The 13552-nt window shown below is 59.1% G+C and overlaps 1 protein-coding gene across 1 annotated transcript; it reads right to left on the reverse strand.

Moving 5' to 3' along the window:
- Positions 1 to 1444: 1444 nt before the first annotated feature.
- On the reverse strand, positions 1445 to 12763 carry LOC138734439 (epiplakin-like). The gene is made up of 3 exons (XM_069882080.1): positions 12514 to 12763; positions 6530 to 6890; positions 1445 to 4851 (listed from the first exon to the last, which is right to left on the reverse strand). The coding sequence occupies exon 3, from the start codon at positions 4814 to 4816 to the stop codon at positions 1595 to 1597; it is 3222 nt and encodes a 1073-aa protein (XP_069738181.1). The 5' UTR covers positions 4817 to 4851; positions 6530 to 6890; positions 12514 to 12763; the 3' UTR covers positions 1445 to 1594.
- Between the last annotated feature and the right edge of the window lie 789 nt (positions 12764 to 13552).

The following is a 13552-nucleotide window of genomic DNA, read 5'->3' on the forward strand; positions in this document are numbered from 1 at the left end:
ATAATTCAGGATTCTAGAAGAGGCCGATTCCCCTTCTACCCGGGCTGTTTGCCTCAACGTCCTCCTATCTCCAGCCCCTTCAGACCCGTGTCCTCTCATCCCCGTCCATCACGTCAAGCAGATCTCCTCCTGCTCCGTGTCTTGCACTGATAAACCCTCCCTGAGTCCCCTTATCTCCCCGCAGCGCCTGGTTTGAGGAGATGTGGAGCTGAGCTGCTCCTGTCTCCTCCGTCTTCCCTCGGTGGCTCCGTTTCTGCCCTGAATTCATGGTTTTTTTGGTCTGGTCTATGAATAACTCAGCGTTGGCACCTTCTGCTTCTCCTGGCGACACGTCCCAACGGGAGCTTGAGGTGCAACCACGTCTTCAGGTCCGTGTTCCCTCACCCCGAGGCTGCTGGAGGTGTGGAAGCTGTTTCCTCTTCAACATCTTCTGAATCAGGAGAGGAATTCGGGGCAGAAATGGGTCTTCAGTGGCTCCAGGGAATGATTCGGCATTTTCCACCCTTCCAGTTCCTTCCAGGACCATTAGCGCAACCTTCAATGTTGTCCCTGAACGTCCTTCCAGGCTCTGCTCCTTCAGTTCATGGTGAGCTGAGCTCACGGACCCACTCTTGATAACGATGTCGTGGAGAAAACTATGAATTTGGCTCCGAGAACCCACGTTCTTGCTTAGAAATCCCCTTTCTGCACCGTCCGACCTCCTGGTAGGTAGAATCATGGAATCATGGAATGGTTTGGGTTGGAAGGGACCTCCAAGCCCATCCAGTCCCACCCCTGCCATGGGCAGGGACACCTCCCACTGGATCAGGGGCTCCAAGCCCCTTTCCCTACTGGAAGCTGCTCTAAGGTCTCTTCTCCAGGCTGGACAACCCCAACTCTCTCAGCCTGCCGTCCTACAGGAGGTTCTCCAGCCCTTGGATCATCTCCATGGCCTCCTCTGTCCTCACTCCAACATCTCCATCTCCTCCCTGTGCTGAGGACTCCAGAGCTGGACCCGGGCTCCAGTTGGGTTGGTCTTGGAGCAACCAGATCCAGTGGGAGATGTCCCTGCCCATGGCAGGAGGTGGATCTAGATGATCTTTGAGGTCCCTCCCAACCCAAACCATCTCATGGTTCCATGCTTCTAACTTGATGTCAACCAGAACCCCCAGATCCCATCCCTGGGGGGGTTCAAGGCCAGGCTGGATGGACCTCGGAGCCCCTGATCCAGTGGGAGGTGTCCCTGCCCATGGAACTGGATGTTCTTTGAGGTCCTTTCCCGTTCCACGATTCTCCTCCTGCTTTCTCCAACCGCCCCATCTTCGACGTTGGCCCCACATTCTGTATCCTGTGTTGGTGTCCGAGATCCACCACCACCCATCGACCTCCCCAGATCCCCACAGCCATAACCTGTCCTCCTCCACCCCCGCAGCCCCCAGGACACCTCCTTCAGGTGAAAGAAAGCTCAGAAAACCAAGAGTTGAGGCAACAAAGGAGTTTAACCCAACGACCTCCCCACCCCACACCCTGGTTCTCCTCCGCTCCTCCTCCTTCCCGTGATGTTTTACGTGGAGCATGGATCCCACCAGGCAGAGCTTCTCCTCGTGGGACGCTGCTACTGGTCCTGCTGGTGCCTCTCCTCCCGCCGCGGCCCTGTGACGACGGTGGTGGTGACGGTGACCGTGTTGACCCTCAAGCCTCCGTTGCCGTACGAGTCGAGTTGCGCCTCTCGCCGGTACTCGGAGACCTGCTGGGTGGAGAGCAGCTCCCACACCGACACCCTCTGCTCCTGGAACCTTCCAAAAGTGAGGTAGGAGCCCTCCAACTGCAGAAGATCCATCGTCTGCTGGGGAAGGGTGGGGAGATGCCTCCCATTCTTGGCTCTTGAGATGTGGCTGGTGGTGTTGACCAGTTCCTCAACGGTGAGGGTCCCCGCACAGTACCGGTGCAGGAGCTCCTCCCTCTTCTCCTCGGAGATGGAGTTGGAGAAGAGCAGGTCCCACACGGAGACCTTCCTCCCCTGGAACTCATCCATCGCTCTCCCAGCCCTGGTGGACTTGAGGGTCTCCTCCCAGCTCCCGTCCTCCTGCAGGAGCTCGTTCTCGGCTCCTGCGACTCCCAACTCCGCTCCTGGACTTCTCGCCCTTCCCAGTTCCTCCCTCCTCGAAGCTTCAGCCTTGGAGACGATGGTGCTGACGACGGTTTTCACCTGCTCCAGAGTCAACTCTCCAACCTTGTAGAGCTCCAGCAGCTCCTCCCTGTTCTCCTTGGGGATTGACTTGGAGTGGAGCAGGTCCCACACGGAGACCTTGCGGCCCCGAAACTCCCCGACCTCCACATGGACAACTGTGGTTTTCAAGGTTCTCTCCCACGGCTCCTCTTTGTGGGACTCCACGTTCTTCTCTCCCGTCGCTGGCTCCGTGTCCTTCTCAGAAGCCTTCGCCGCGATGCGGAATTTCCTCCCCGTGGATTCTTTCTTCTTGACCAGAGTGGTGACAACGGTCACCAACCGCTCCAAGGGCAACGTCCCCGCCGTGTAGAGCTCCAGGAGCTCCTGCCTCTTCTCCTCGGAGATGGAGCTGGAGAAGAGCAGGTCCCACACGGAGACCTTCCTCCCCTGGAACTCACCCACCGGCACCTCAACTGTGGTTGATTTTAAGGTCTCCTCCCAGCTCCCGTCCTCCTGCAGGAGCTCGTTCTCGGCTCCTGCGACTCCCAGTTCCGCTCCTGGACTTCTCGCCCTTCCCGGTTCCTCCCTCCTCGAAGCTTCGGCCTTGGAGACGATGGTGCTGACGACGGTTTTCACCTGCTCCAGGGTCAACTCTCCCACCTTGTAGAGCTCCAGCAGCTCCTCCCTGTTCTCCTCGGGGATGGACTTGGAGTGGAGCAGGTCCCACACAGAGACCTTGCGGCCCCGAAGCTCCCCGACCTCCACGTGGACAACTGTGGTTTTCAAGGTTCTCTCCCACGGCTCCTCTTTGTGGGACTCAACGTTCTTCTCTCCCATCGCTGGCTCCGTGTCCTTCTCAGAAGCCTTCTCTGCGATGTGGAATCTCCTCCCCGTGGATTCTTTCTTCTTGATGACATTGGTGACCACAGTTACCATCTGCTCCAGAGTTAACAGCCCTTCGTGGTAGAGCTCCAGGAGCTCCTGCCCTTTCTCCTCGGGGATGTAGCTGGAGAAGAGCAGGTCCCACACACACACCTGCCTCCCCTGCATCTCGCTGGCCGGCAGCGTGATCCTGGTTGACCTCAAGATGTCGTCTAGTTGGTCTAAAACCTCATCTCCGCTCTCCTCTGCCCTTGTCACCGCCCGGTGTGGACTCCTGGTGTTGACCACGAAGGTGGCTTCTCCATCTCCTGTTCTGTTCAGGATGGTGGTGACCACGGTGGCCACCAGCTCTGTGGTCAATATCCCTGCTCTGTAGAGCTCCAGCAGCCCCTGGCGCTTCTCCTGGGGGACGTACTTGGAGAAGAGCAGATCCAACAGGGAAATCCTCTGTCCCCGGAGCTCACCAGCAGTGACGGAGATGATTGAGGACTTCAAGGATCTCCTCAACTGCTGCTCCTCACAGGGCGTAGCCTGAGCTGGTCGTGATGCCTCCACCTCGTAGTTGGTTGTAACCGTGGACGAGAACTCCTGGGAGGGCAAATCATGAAGTAGTTGAGATGTTTCCACCTCATGGTTGGATATAACTGTGGACAAGAGCTCCTGGGAGGGCAAATCATGAAGTAGTTGAGATGTTTCCACCTCGTGGTTGGTTGTAACTGTGGACGAGAGCCTATCTTGAACTGCTTGTGATGCCTCCACATCACGAAGTGGTTGTGATGCCTCCACCTTGTCGTCGGGTCTAACTCTGGATGAGCTCAGGGACTCGTTTTCCTCTTCAGCCCCAGCGATGATGGTTGTGAGGCTGAAGATCATCTCTGGGATGGTGACCGTCCCCGCCTTGTACCCCCTCAGCAGCTCCTCTCGCTGCTGGTCGGGGACGTAGCGGGAGAAGAGGAGCTCCCAGAGGGAGACGCTCTGTCCCTGGAGGGTCCCCGCGCCGAGGGTGGCCTGGAGGGCTTTGCGGGCGTCCTTGCTCAACTGGAAGAGCGCGGAGCCCTTGTCCATCACGTGGAGCATCATCAGCCCCGTCTGGGGGTCGGGGACGCAGCGGCGCAGGAGCTGCCGGTAGGTGACGTTCTCCTGGGTGTTGGGGTCAAAGCAGCTTCTTGACTGGTTCTTGGGGTTCGAAAGGACCCGGCTCATCTCCTCGTCCAGGTAGCCGCGCTCGTGGGCCACCTGGACGGGGATGCGGTGGCCGTGGATGGGGTCGATGATGCCGCCGGTGGCGATTTGGGCCTCCAGGAGGCGGACGCCGTGCTCCTTGACGATGAGCTCCTTCTTCATGGCCTGGAAGAGCGAGATGTGGCGGCCCGTGTAGGGCTCGGCGTAGCCCCTCACGGCGCCTTCTGCCGACAGCAGCTTCTCCAAAAAGTCCCTCCCGATGAGTCCTTCGCGAAGAGCCTCGTCCACCGAGAGCCGCTGGTTCCTCACGGGGTCGGTGAGGGACCCCGACGCCGCCTGAGCCTCCAGCAGCACCAGGGCCGTGCCGGGAGTCAGGAGGCCCCTCACCATGGCCTCGTAGATGCTCAACTTCTTCTTCATGGCCTGGAGGAAGACGCCGGCTATGAAGTTGCCCCCACCTCCACCCATCTCTTTGTGTCCACCTGCGATCAGGTTGCTTGAATCCTTGTCCTGAGAGGATCTGCTCATCTTCTCCGTGGTGGCTGAGGAACAGTCCTGGTTGCTTGAATTGTTCTGAGAGGATCTGCTCATCTTCTGCGTCATCTCCGAGGAACGTTCCTGCTTGGCACCGTGTTCGTCTGAGGAGAAAGAAAAAGACGTGGTGGGACACAGGTTCTTGGGCAGCTTTCGTGGTGCGTGTGAAGAACATCAACTCCTTGGATGTTCATAGAATCATGGAATCATGGAATCACCAGGTTGGAAGAGACCCACTGGATCATCGAGTCCAACCATTCCCAGCAAACACTCAAGCGTGTCCCTCAGAATCACTAAACGAAGCCCCTCAGAGGTTGAACCCAGAGAGAAGCGTCCAGGTTTGAGCTCCTGACTACAAGGAAGACATTGAGAGGTTGGAGAAGGGGAATGGAGCTGGAGAAGGTCTGGAGAACAAGTGCTACGAGAGGAGGTGAAGAGAAGTGAGGGAACCCCAACAGAGCTGGGGTTGTCCAACCTGGAGAAGAGAAGGCTCTGAGGAGACCTTAGAGCAGCTTCCAGTAGGGAAAGGGGCTCCAGGAAAGCTGGAGGTGGAACTGGGTGGGCCTTGAGGTCCCTTCCAACCCAAACCATCCCATGGTTCCATGATTCCCACTTGCCATCGACCAGAATCCCCAGATCCCACCCCTGGAGGTGTTGAAGGCCACGTTGGATGGGGCTTGGACCCCCTGATCCCATGGGAGGTGTCCCTGCCCATGGATCTGGATGGGCTTGGAGGTCCCTTCCAACCCAAACCATTCTGTCATTCCTCATTTCTATGTATCTCATGGTCACCTGGAGCTTCTGGAAGCCCCGTGAGCTTCCAGCATCTCCACCGTCCCGTGGGGATGAGGAACAGCAGAAGGGAACCCCAAAACCTTCCTGTGGGAACACCCATCTCCCATCAAGCCGTGAGAGGCGTTAATTATGGGTTCCGCTCGTTATCAGGGTCACGGCGTGATGCTCCAGCTCTTCACCAAACTGGTCTGGAAGCCTGAGTCACGACTTTTGATCCATTTAAATATCAGATTGATGGATCGTGGTGGGAGGAGAGGACCGGGCCACCGGTCTTAGACCATCCCCAGCCTCCTTGGAGACCTCCCTCCAAGCTGGTGGCTCCTCATGGCTCCAACCCCAGGGAGAAGTTTCTCCTCCCTCCCCTCTCCCGGTGCCACCGAAGCGTCCCTGGAGGAGACGGGCTGGTCGTGCCGCTCGGTTGCCACCAGGGTTGGGATGAAGCTTTGGGAGCCGCCCTGGAGCCACCAACACGTAGGGAGGACACGGGTGGAAACACCCCGTCCTGGAAAGACGTTGCCAAGCGCGAGGTGTCAATTAGCAGGTCTCTAATCAAGCCTCCCGGTGCCGCACCCGCAGCTCCCGGCGCGGGACCCGGTTGTCCTGGAAGCCCAGGAGGTCTTGGTGGAAAAGAGCTGGAGCCTCCAGCTCGTGGTCCCGAGTCCTGGTGGCCTCTCAGGGAGGGAAATTGCATCTCCTGCAGGTTCCAGCAGGTCCCACAGCTCTCCCGGTTCCTTCCCTTCCGTATCTCCATGTCCTGAAGCCTTGAAGATGCAAAACCCACCGCACGGAGCAGCTCCAACCAGCCCTGGGGCTTGGACCCCGGTGGATAGGACCAAGTCCCACCTGGAGACCTTCTCCTCCCCAGGAGATGCCCTCCCAGCTCCAGCTTTCGGGGTGGAGGTGAGGTCCCCACGTCCCCGCAGACCCCTGGGACCACACCAAGCGCCGGTGGGACCCTGGTGACCCTCCAGACGGGCTCTGTCCTACCTGAGGACCACGTCTCCAGAGCTTCTGGCTCTTCTGCAGGCTCTGCTCTTCTCCTCCTCAGGCGGGACGAGCGGCCGAGGCGAGCAGCCAATTTAAATCCATCCCTTCCCCGCCCCTGGAGATGACACGGCGGCCCTGCCCCGCGCTGAGGGACAGGAGAAGGGATGGAGCGGGGACCTCCAGCCACCACAGCACCAGCCCAGAGGTCCTGCTGGGGACGAGTGACCGACCCCGGTGGGACACGAGGAGCGAGGACCTCGCTGGAGTGATGAGTGTGGAGGGCGAGGAGGCACGGTGAGGCTTCTGGGCTTGGTGCCACCACCTTCTGATGAGGATGTCCTGCATGGTGCCTGCAGGAGAGCTGAGGAGGAGAACGGTTTGGAGCTGGAAGAGGTCCCTCCCCACCCAAAACATTCCATGGTTCCATGATTCCAACTTGGTGTCAACCAGAACCCCTAAATCCCGTCCCTGGAGGGGTTCAAGGCCAGGTTGGATGGGGCTTGGAGCAACCAGACCCAGCAGGAGGTGTCTCCACCCACGGGAACTGGGTGGGCTTGGAGGTCCCTTCCAACCCAACCCATTCCATGATATTCTCTGGTCGATATTGTCCTGCAGCTCCACGTCCGCGGCTCGGCTGCAGCCACCGACGCTCCTGGACCAGCTGGGATGGTCTCAACACCCCAGGTCCTCACAGGAGGTTCTCCAAGCCAAAGGCTGAAGGAAATCAAGGTTCTCCAAGCCAAAGGCTGAAGGAAATCAAGGTTCTCCAAGCTAAAGGCTGAAGGAAATCAAGGTTCTCCAAGCCAAAGGCTGAAGGAAATCAAGGTTCTCCAAGCCAAAGGCTGAAGGAAATCAAGGTTCTCCAAGCCAAACGCAAAGGAAAACAACATTCTCCAAGCCAAAGGCTGAAGGAACAAGGTTCTCCAAGCTCCTCGGTGCCGAAAAGTCCTCGAGAAGCATCTCCCAGCTCTCTGATGTGGTCGGTGGCTGCTTCAGCCAAGGACACCCACACCTTCCGGCAGGTGAGGCTGAGCCACCAGGCTGCAGATACCTGCGATGATGTCTCCTGGGGAGCTGCAGGAGCAGCCGCTGAGTCACCGCGTGCAGCAGGGGCCAGGGACGTCCCATGGACTCCATCCTGCGCTTGCTGCCCAGTGAGGAATGCAGCGAGGGACCCGGAAAGAGGTGGAGGCAGCTCAGGCTGGTGCTTCAGAACCTCCTCGAGATCTACCTGCTCTCCTGGTTGTTCTTTACTCCTTCTAATCCCCAGCAGCTTGTGGGCCAAGAGGATCCAACTGCAGCTGGGTGGTGGCCCCACGAGCCACGTCCAGGTCCTGACGTGACACGAACTCTTCCCCAACGGAACCATGAGATGGTTTGGGATGGAAGGAACCTCCAAGCCCATCCAGTTCCACCCCTGCCATGGGCAGGGACACCTCCCACTGGATCAGGGGCTCCAAGCCCCATCCAACCTGGCCTGGAACCCCTCCAGGGATGGGGCAGCCACAGCTTCCCTGGAAAACCTTTCCAGGGCCTCCCCACCCTCCCAGGAGAACGTTCCTCCAGAAGATCTCATCTCAATATCCCCTCTTGGAGGTCAAAACCGTTCTCCTCATCCTCTCTGTGTCCTCCTTGATGAAGAGCATCTCCCCAGCTTTCCTGGAGCCCCTTTCCCTACTGGAAGCTGCTCTAAGGTCTCTTCTCCAGGCTGAAGAACCTCAGTTCTCCCAGCCTGTCCTCCTACAGGAGGTTCTCCAGCCCTTGGATCATCTCCGTGGCCTCCTCCGTCCTTGTTCCAACATCTCCATCTCCTCCTTGAGCTGAGGACTCCAGAGCTGGACGCAGAGTCCAGGTTGGGTCTCCTTGGAGCGGAGCAGAGGGGACAATCCCCTCCCTGGTCCTGCTGGTCCCACATTTTGGACGCAGCCCAGGACACGGGGGGTTTCTGGGCTGCGAGCACACGTTGGTGTCTCCTGTTGAGCTTCTCCTCCCCCAGCGCCCCAAGACCTTCTCCTCGGGGCTGCTCCCCGTCCATCCTCCACTCAGACTGGGTTTGTGCTGGGGTTGGACCTTCTCCTTGGTCCTCGTTGGGGAAGGAGCTCCACTAGAGAGGAGACAATCTGGGAAGGGGGTTGAGGAGCAGCCCCAGGGTCTCCAGCCTGGTCCAGCTCTGCTGGAAGATGCCGGTGATGTGAGGAGGTGCGGCTGCTTCACGTGCCGGAGGAGGTGGGTGACCTTGAGGGCTGATTCACCTGGGCGTGCAGCACAGGTCACCCCAGCAGCCCCGGGGCGGCCACGGGAGAGCAGGTCCACGTGGGTGGTGGTTGCTTTGGGGACACATCCCACACCAGAGGGAGAATCAGAGAATCACCAGGTTGGGAAAGACCCATCGGATCATCGAGTCCAACCGTCCCCATCAATCACTGACCCATGTCCCTCAGCACCTCGTCCACCCGGCCCTTAAACCCCTCCAGGGAAGGGGACTCAACCCCCTCCCTGGGCACCTCCACCGGGGCCCCAGGAACCTTTTAGAGAAGAAATTCTTCTTGATGTCCACTCTGACCCTCCCCTGGTGGAGCTTGAGGCCATTCCCTCTCGTCCTGTCCCCTGTCCCTTGGGAGAAGAGCCCAGCTCCCTCCTCTCCACAACCTCCTCTCAGGGAGTTGCAGAGAGCAATGAGGTCTCCCCTCAGCCTCCTCTTCTCCAGGCTGAACCCCCACAGGTTCCTCACATGCTCCTCTTGTTCTCCAGCCCCTTCACCAGCTTCGTTGCTCTTCTCTGGACTCGCTCCAGAGCCTCAACATCCTTCTTGTGGGGAGGAACCAGACCTGACCCCAAGATTTGAGGTGCAATCTCATCCCTGGAGGGGTTCCAGGCCAGGTTGGATGGACCTTGGAGCCCTGATCCAGTGGGAGGTGTCCCTGCCCATGGCCAGAGGTGGAACTGGATGATCTTTGAGGTCCCTTCAACCCAAACTGTCCAATGATTCTACGTTGATTCCCAGGTACGAGCCCTGCTGGCCACCCCAGGGCTGATCCAAGCCCCGATGCTCTTGGCCTTCTTGGCCACCTGGACCTCCGCCAGGTCCCTTCAAACCATGGATGGAGGAACCTTCAACCGAGGGTTTCTCGGGGTATTTGTGGGTGTCGCTGTGGAATTTGCCGCCGTAGGGTGGTGACCACGGCCAACGGGAAAGGATTCTACAAGCCATTAGGGAAATCAGTGGGAGAAGAAAGGATTGAGGGCAATTAAACGCTGAGAGGAAGCCTTGAGGGTAATTAAACGCTGAGACGAAGCCTTGAGGGTAATTAAACGCTGAGACGAAGCCGCTGGCTCAAGAGGCCTCCGACCTGCTGGTTGCCAGGAGGTGCGAGTCTACGATGATGAGATATTGCTCCAACTCTGCTGCGGTTCCTCCTCTTCCTCTTGGGATCCTCTCTTGGGATCCATCACCGGCCTTCGCTCTGACCCCGGGGAGAGGTTCTGGTGCTCTCGGCTGCTCCACGATGCCTGGAGAGGACTCACTTCTCGTCCACACGTGTCCTTCGTGAAGCTCAGCCTGGCCGCGTCCACACCTGGAGGTCACCGCGTCCCTGGTTTGGCCTCGCTGCGTGCTGAGGCAGCTCCGACACACGTCCGTGAGGTCCCAAACTCATGGATCCATGAGATGGTTGGGTGGGAAGGGACCTCCAAGCCCATCCAGTCCCACCCAGGACACCTCCTACTAGATCAGGGGCTCCAAGCCCCATCCAACCCTCCTTGAACACCTCCAAGGGTGGGATCTGGGGGTTCTGGTTGACACCAAGTTGGAATCATGGAACCATGAGATGGTTTGGGTTGGAAGGGACCTCAAAGATCATCCAGTTCCACCCATCCCATCCTTGAGCAGCAGGAAGGTCTGGGAGCTGCTCCGAAGGTCTGGGGGCTGCTCCTCAGCGTTTCCCGACTCTTGTTCTCCTTGGCCGAGTGGGAAGCGTGGCTGGAGGTTGTTCTCCTGGCAGAGGACACGGTGTTCTGCTCCACAGTAACACCCCGTGCTGCTCGCAGCCAAGGTGGCCCCGATCCCAGTGTTTTCCACGTCCCAAACTCCTTGGGCGGCTGCCAGAGCTTTTCCTGCTCCTCACGCCGTCGTTTCCTTTCGAAATCCCAGCTGGTTCCTCTTCCTCTAGGTCCCCCCCTGCTCTCCAGGACACGCAGCCTCCACGTGGAACCCCCTGGAGGAGCCTCCACGGAACCTCCTGGAGACTCCATGGAACCCCCTGGAGGAGCCTCCATGGAACCCCCTGGAGGAGCCTCCAACCCTGGGTAGAGCTGGTGGGTCCAAGCTCATCCCTTGCCCTCAGATCATGGAATCGTCGAGGTCGGCAAAGCCCTCTGAGCTCCTCCAGCCCAACCCTCAACCCTCGTGGGCTCTGAACTTCATCCCTGAGCACCACATCCACGGGGATTTGAACCTCTCCAAGGATGGGACCCTCCGCCTTGATCTGGGAAGCTTCTCCCAGGGCTTCACGGCTCTTTCCATGAAGGAATTGTCCCCAGTCTCCAGTTTAACCCTCCCCTGGTCCAACTGGAGGTCGTTCCCTCTCCTCCATCTCTTGTTCCTTGGGAGAAGACACCAACACCCACCTCACCACAACCTCCTTCCCAGAGCTGTGAGAGCCAGAGCGGTGGGAGGACCCCCCATCCTTGGTGGGGTCCAAATCCACGTGGATGTGGTGCTTGGGGACGAGGTTCAGGGATGCTGGGTGGAAGGTTGGCCTGGAGGAGCTCGGAGAGCTTGGCCAACCTCAACGATTCCATGATTCTCCGTGATTTACAGCTCTTACCGACCTTCTCATGGTGCACCCCAACCCCTCTTCCACGTGAAGTGGGGAATAACCTCTTCTCTGTGTCCTCCGGGCCATTCGTGGAGCTCCAAGCTCGCGTTTTCTGCAGCTCCGAGCCGGGTGTGGAGAACAAAAGCTTCATCCACGCTTTTGAGGCCCCAACCCCGCGTCACGGGAGCTTCTGCTGCTCTCCAAAGCCGGATCTGAATGGTTTGGTGCCATCAGCAAACTCACCCCACGCTTTGTCCCTCCCTTTTCTGCCTCGTTGGCGAACGCGCTGGAGAGCAACGGGTGGGGTTGGACCTCGGGGACCACAGAGCCTCCTCAGACGAGGTCCCACGTCGCACTTGGCCTTCACGTCTTCTGCTCAGGTTGCTGGATTCCATGATTTTCATAGAATCGTGGAATGGGTTGGGTTGGAAGGGACCTCCAAGCCCATCCAGTTCCACCCCAGGGACACCTCCCACTGCATCAGGAGCTCCAAGCTCCATCCAACCTGGCCTTGAACCCCTCCAGAGATGGATCTGGGGGTTCTGGTTGACCCCAAGTTAAGAATCATGGAACCATGAGGTGGTTTAGGTGGGAAGGGACCTCAAAACCCATCCAGTTCCAACCCCAGGGACACCTCCCACTGGATTAGGGGCTTCAAGCCCCATCCAACCTCATCTTGAACCCCTCCAGGAATGGGATCTGGGGGTCCTGATTGACACCAAGTGAGAATCATGGAACGATGAGATGGTTTGGGTGGGAAGGGACCTCAAAACCCATTCATCCAGCCTGGAGAAGAGACCTTAGAGCAGCTTCCAGTAGGTTAAGGGGCTCCAGGGAAGCTTTGGAGGAGCTCTCGATCAGGGAGGGCAGGGATAGAAGGAGGGGGAACGGTTTTAAGCTGGAAGAGGGGAGGTTGAGATGAGATCTGGGGGAGAATCGTTCTCCTGGGAGGGCGGGGAGGTCTCCATCAGCGCCTCCTTGTCCAGCAGGAACCATCACCGTGGTCCTTGGTGGTTAACCACATCATCTAAAAGGAGCAACAGCCTCGGGGCAGGGAAGGGCTCCTAAAAAAACAAGGAGGCACCTAGGGAACCAGGGTGGAACCAACACGTCCTGTAAGAAACTGGAGCCAGAAAGAGAAGGAAAACACCCAACGGAGCCAGAAACCTTCCAGAAGAACGAAGGAATCTGCAGGACTTCACGCTCGGAGCCGGGGAATCGCTGGAACGTAGAAGAGTTCAGGTTGGATGATACCAACCACCAACACAACGTGGAATCGTGGAAGAGTTTGGGTTGAAAGGGACCTCCAAGTCCATCCAGTTCCACCTCCCGCTGGATCAGGGGCTCCAAGCCCCATCCAACCTGGCCTCGAACCCCTCCAGGGGTGGGATCTGGGGGTTCTGGGTGACCCCAAGTTAAGAATCATGGAACCATGAGGTGGTTTAGGTGGGAAGGGACCTCAAAACCCATCCAGTTCCACCCCAGGGACACCTCCCGCTGGATCAGGGGCTCCAAGCCCCATCCCACCCAGCCTTGGACACCTCTAATGTCCCAAAGCACCATGTCTACATGTCTACCACGTCCCCCCTACGTCCCCCCATGTCCCCTTCCCCCTCCTTTCCCCCCATGTCCCCTCTGTCCCCTTTTCCCTTATGTCCCCCCTTTTCTCCTGTGTCCCATGTCCCCTCCTCCTCCTTCCCCCCATGTCCCCTCCCCCCTTTTCCCCCATGTCTCCTGTCCCCTCCTTTGTCCCCCCATGTCCCCCCTCCCCCTATGTCCCCTTGTCCCCCCGTCCCCTCTCCCCCCTGTCCCCCCAAGTCCCCTCTGTCCCCTCTCCCCCCTGTCCTCCCCAAGTCCCCTCTGTCCCCTGTGCCCCCATGTCCCCCCTGTCACCTCTCCCCCCTTCCCCCCCATGTCCCCTCTGTCCCCTCTCCCCCCTTTGCCCCCCGTGTCCCCTCTCCTCCCTGTCCCCCCCCGTCCCCTCTGTCCCCTCTCCCCTCCTTCCCCCCCGTCCCCTCTGTCCCCTCTCCCCCCCCTTCCCCCTGTCCCCGCCATGTCTCCCCGTCCCGTCTCCCCCCTGTCCCCCCCATGTCCCCCCTCTGTCCCCTGTCCCCCCCGTCCCCTCTGTCCCCTCTCCCCCCTGTCCCCCCATGTCCCCCCTTCCTCCCCATGTCCCCTGTGTCCCCTCCCCACTCTGTGCTCCCCA

The sequence above is a fragment of the Phaenicophaeus curvirostris genome, unplaced genomic scaffold, assembly GCF_032191515.1.
Source record: "Phaenicophaeus curvirostris isolate KB17595 unplaced genomic scaffold, BPBGC_Pcur_1.0 scaffold_75, whole genome shotgun sequence".
Classification (NCBI taxonomy): domain Eukaryota; kingdom Metazoa; phylum Chordata; class Aves; order Cuculiformes; family Cuculidae; genus Phaenicophaeus; species Phaenicophaeus curvirostris.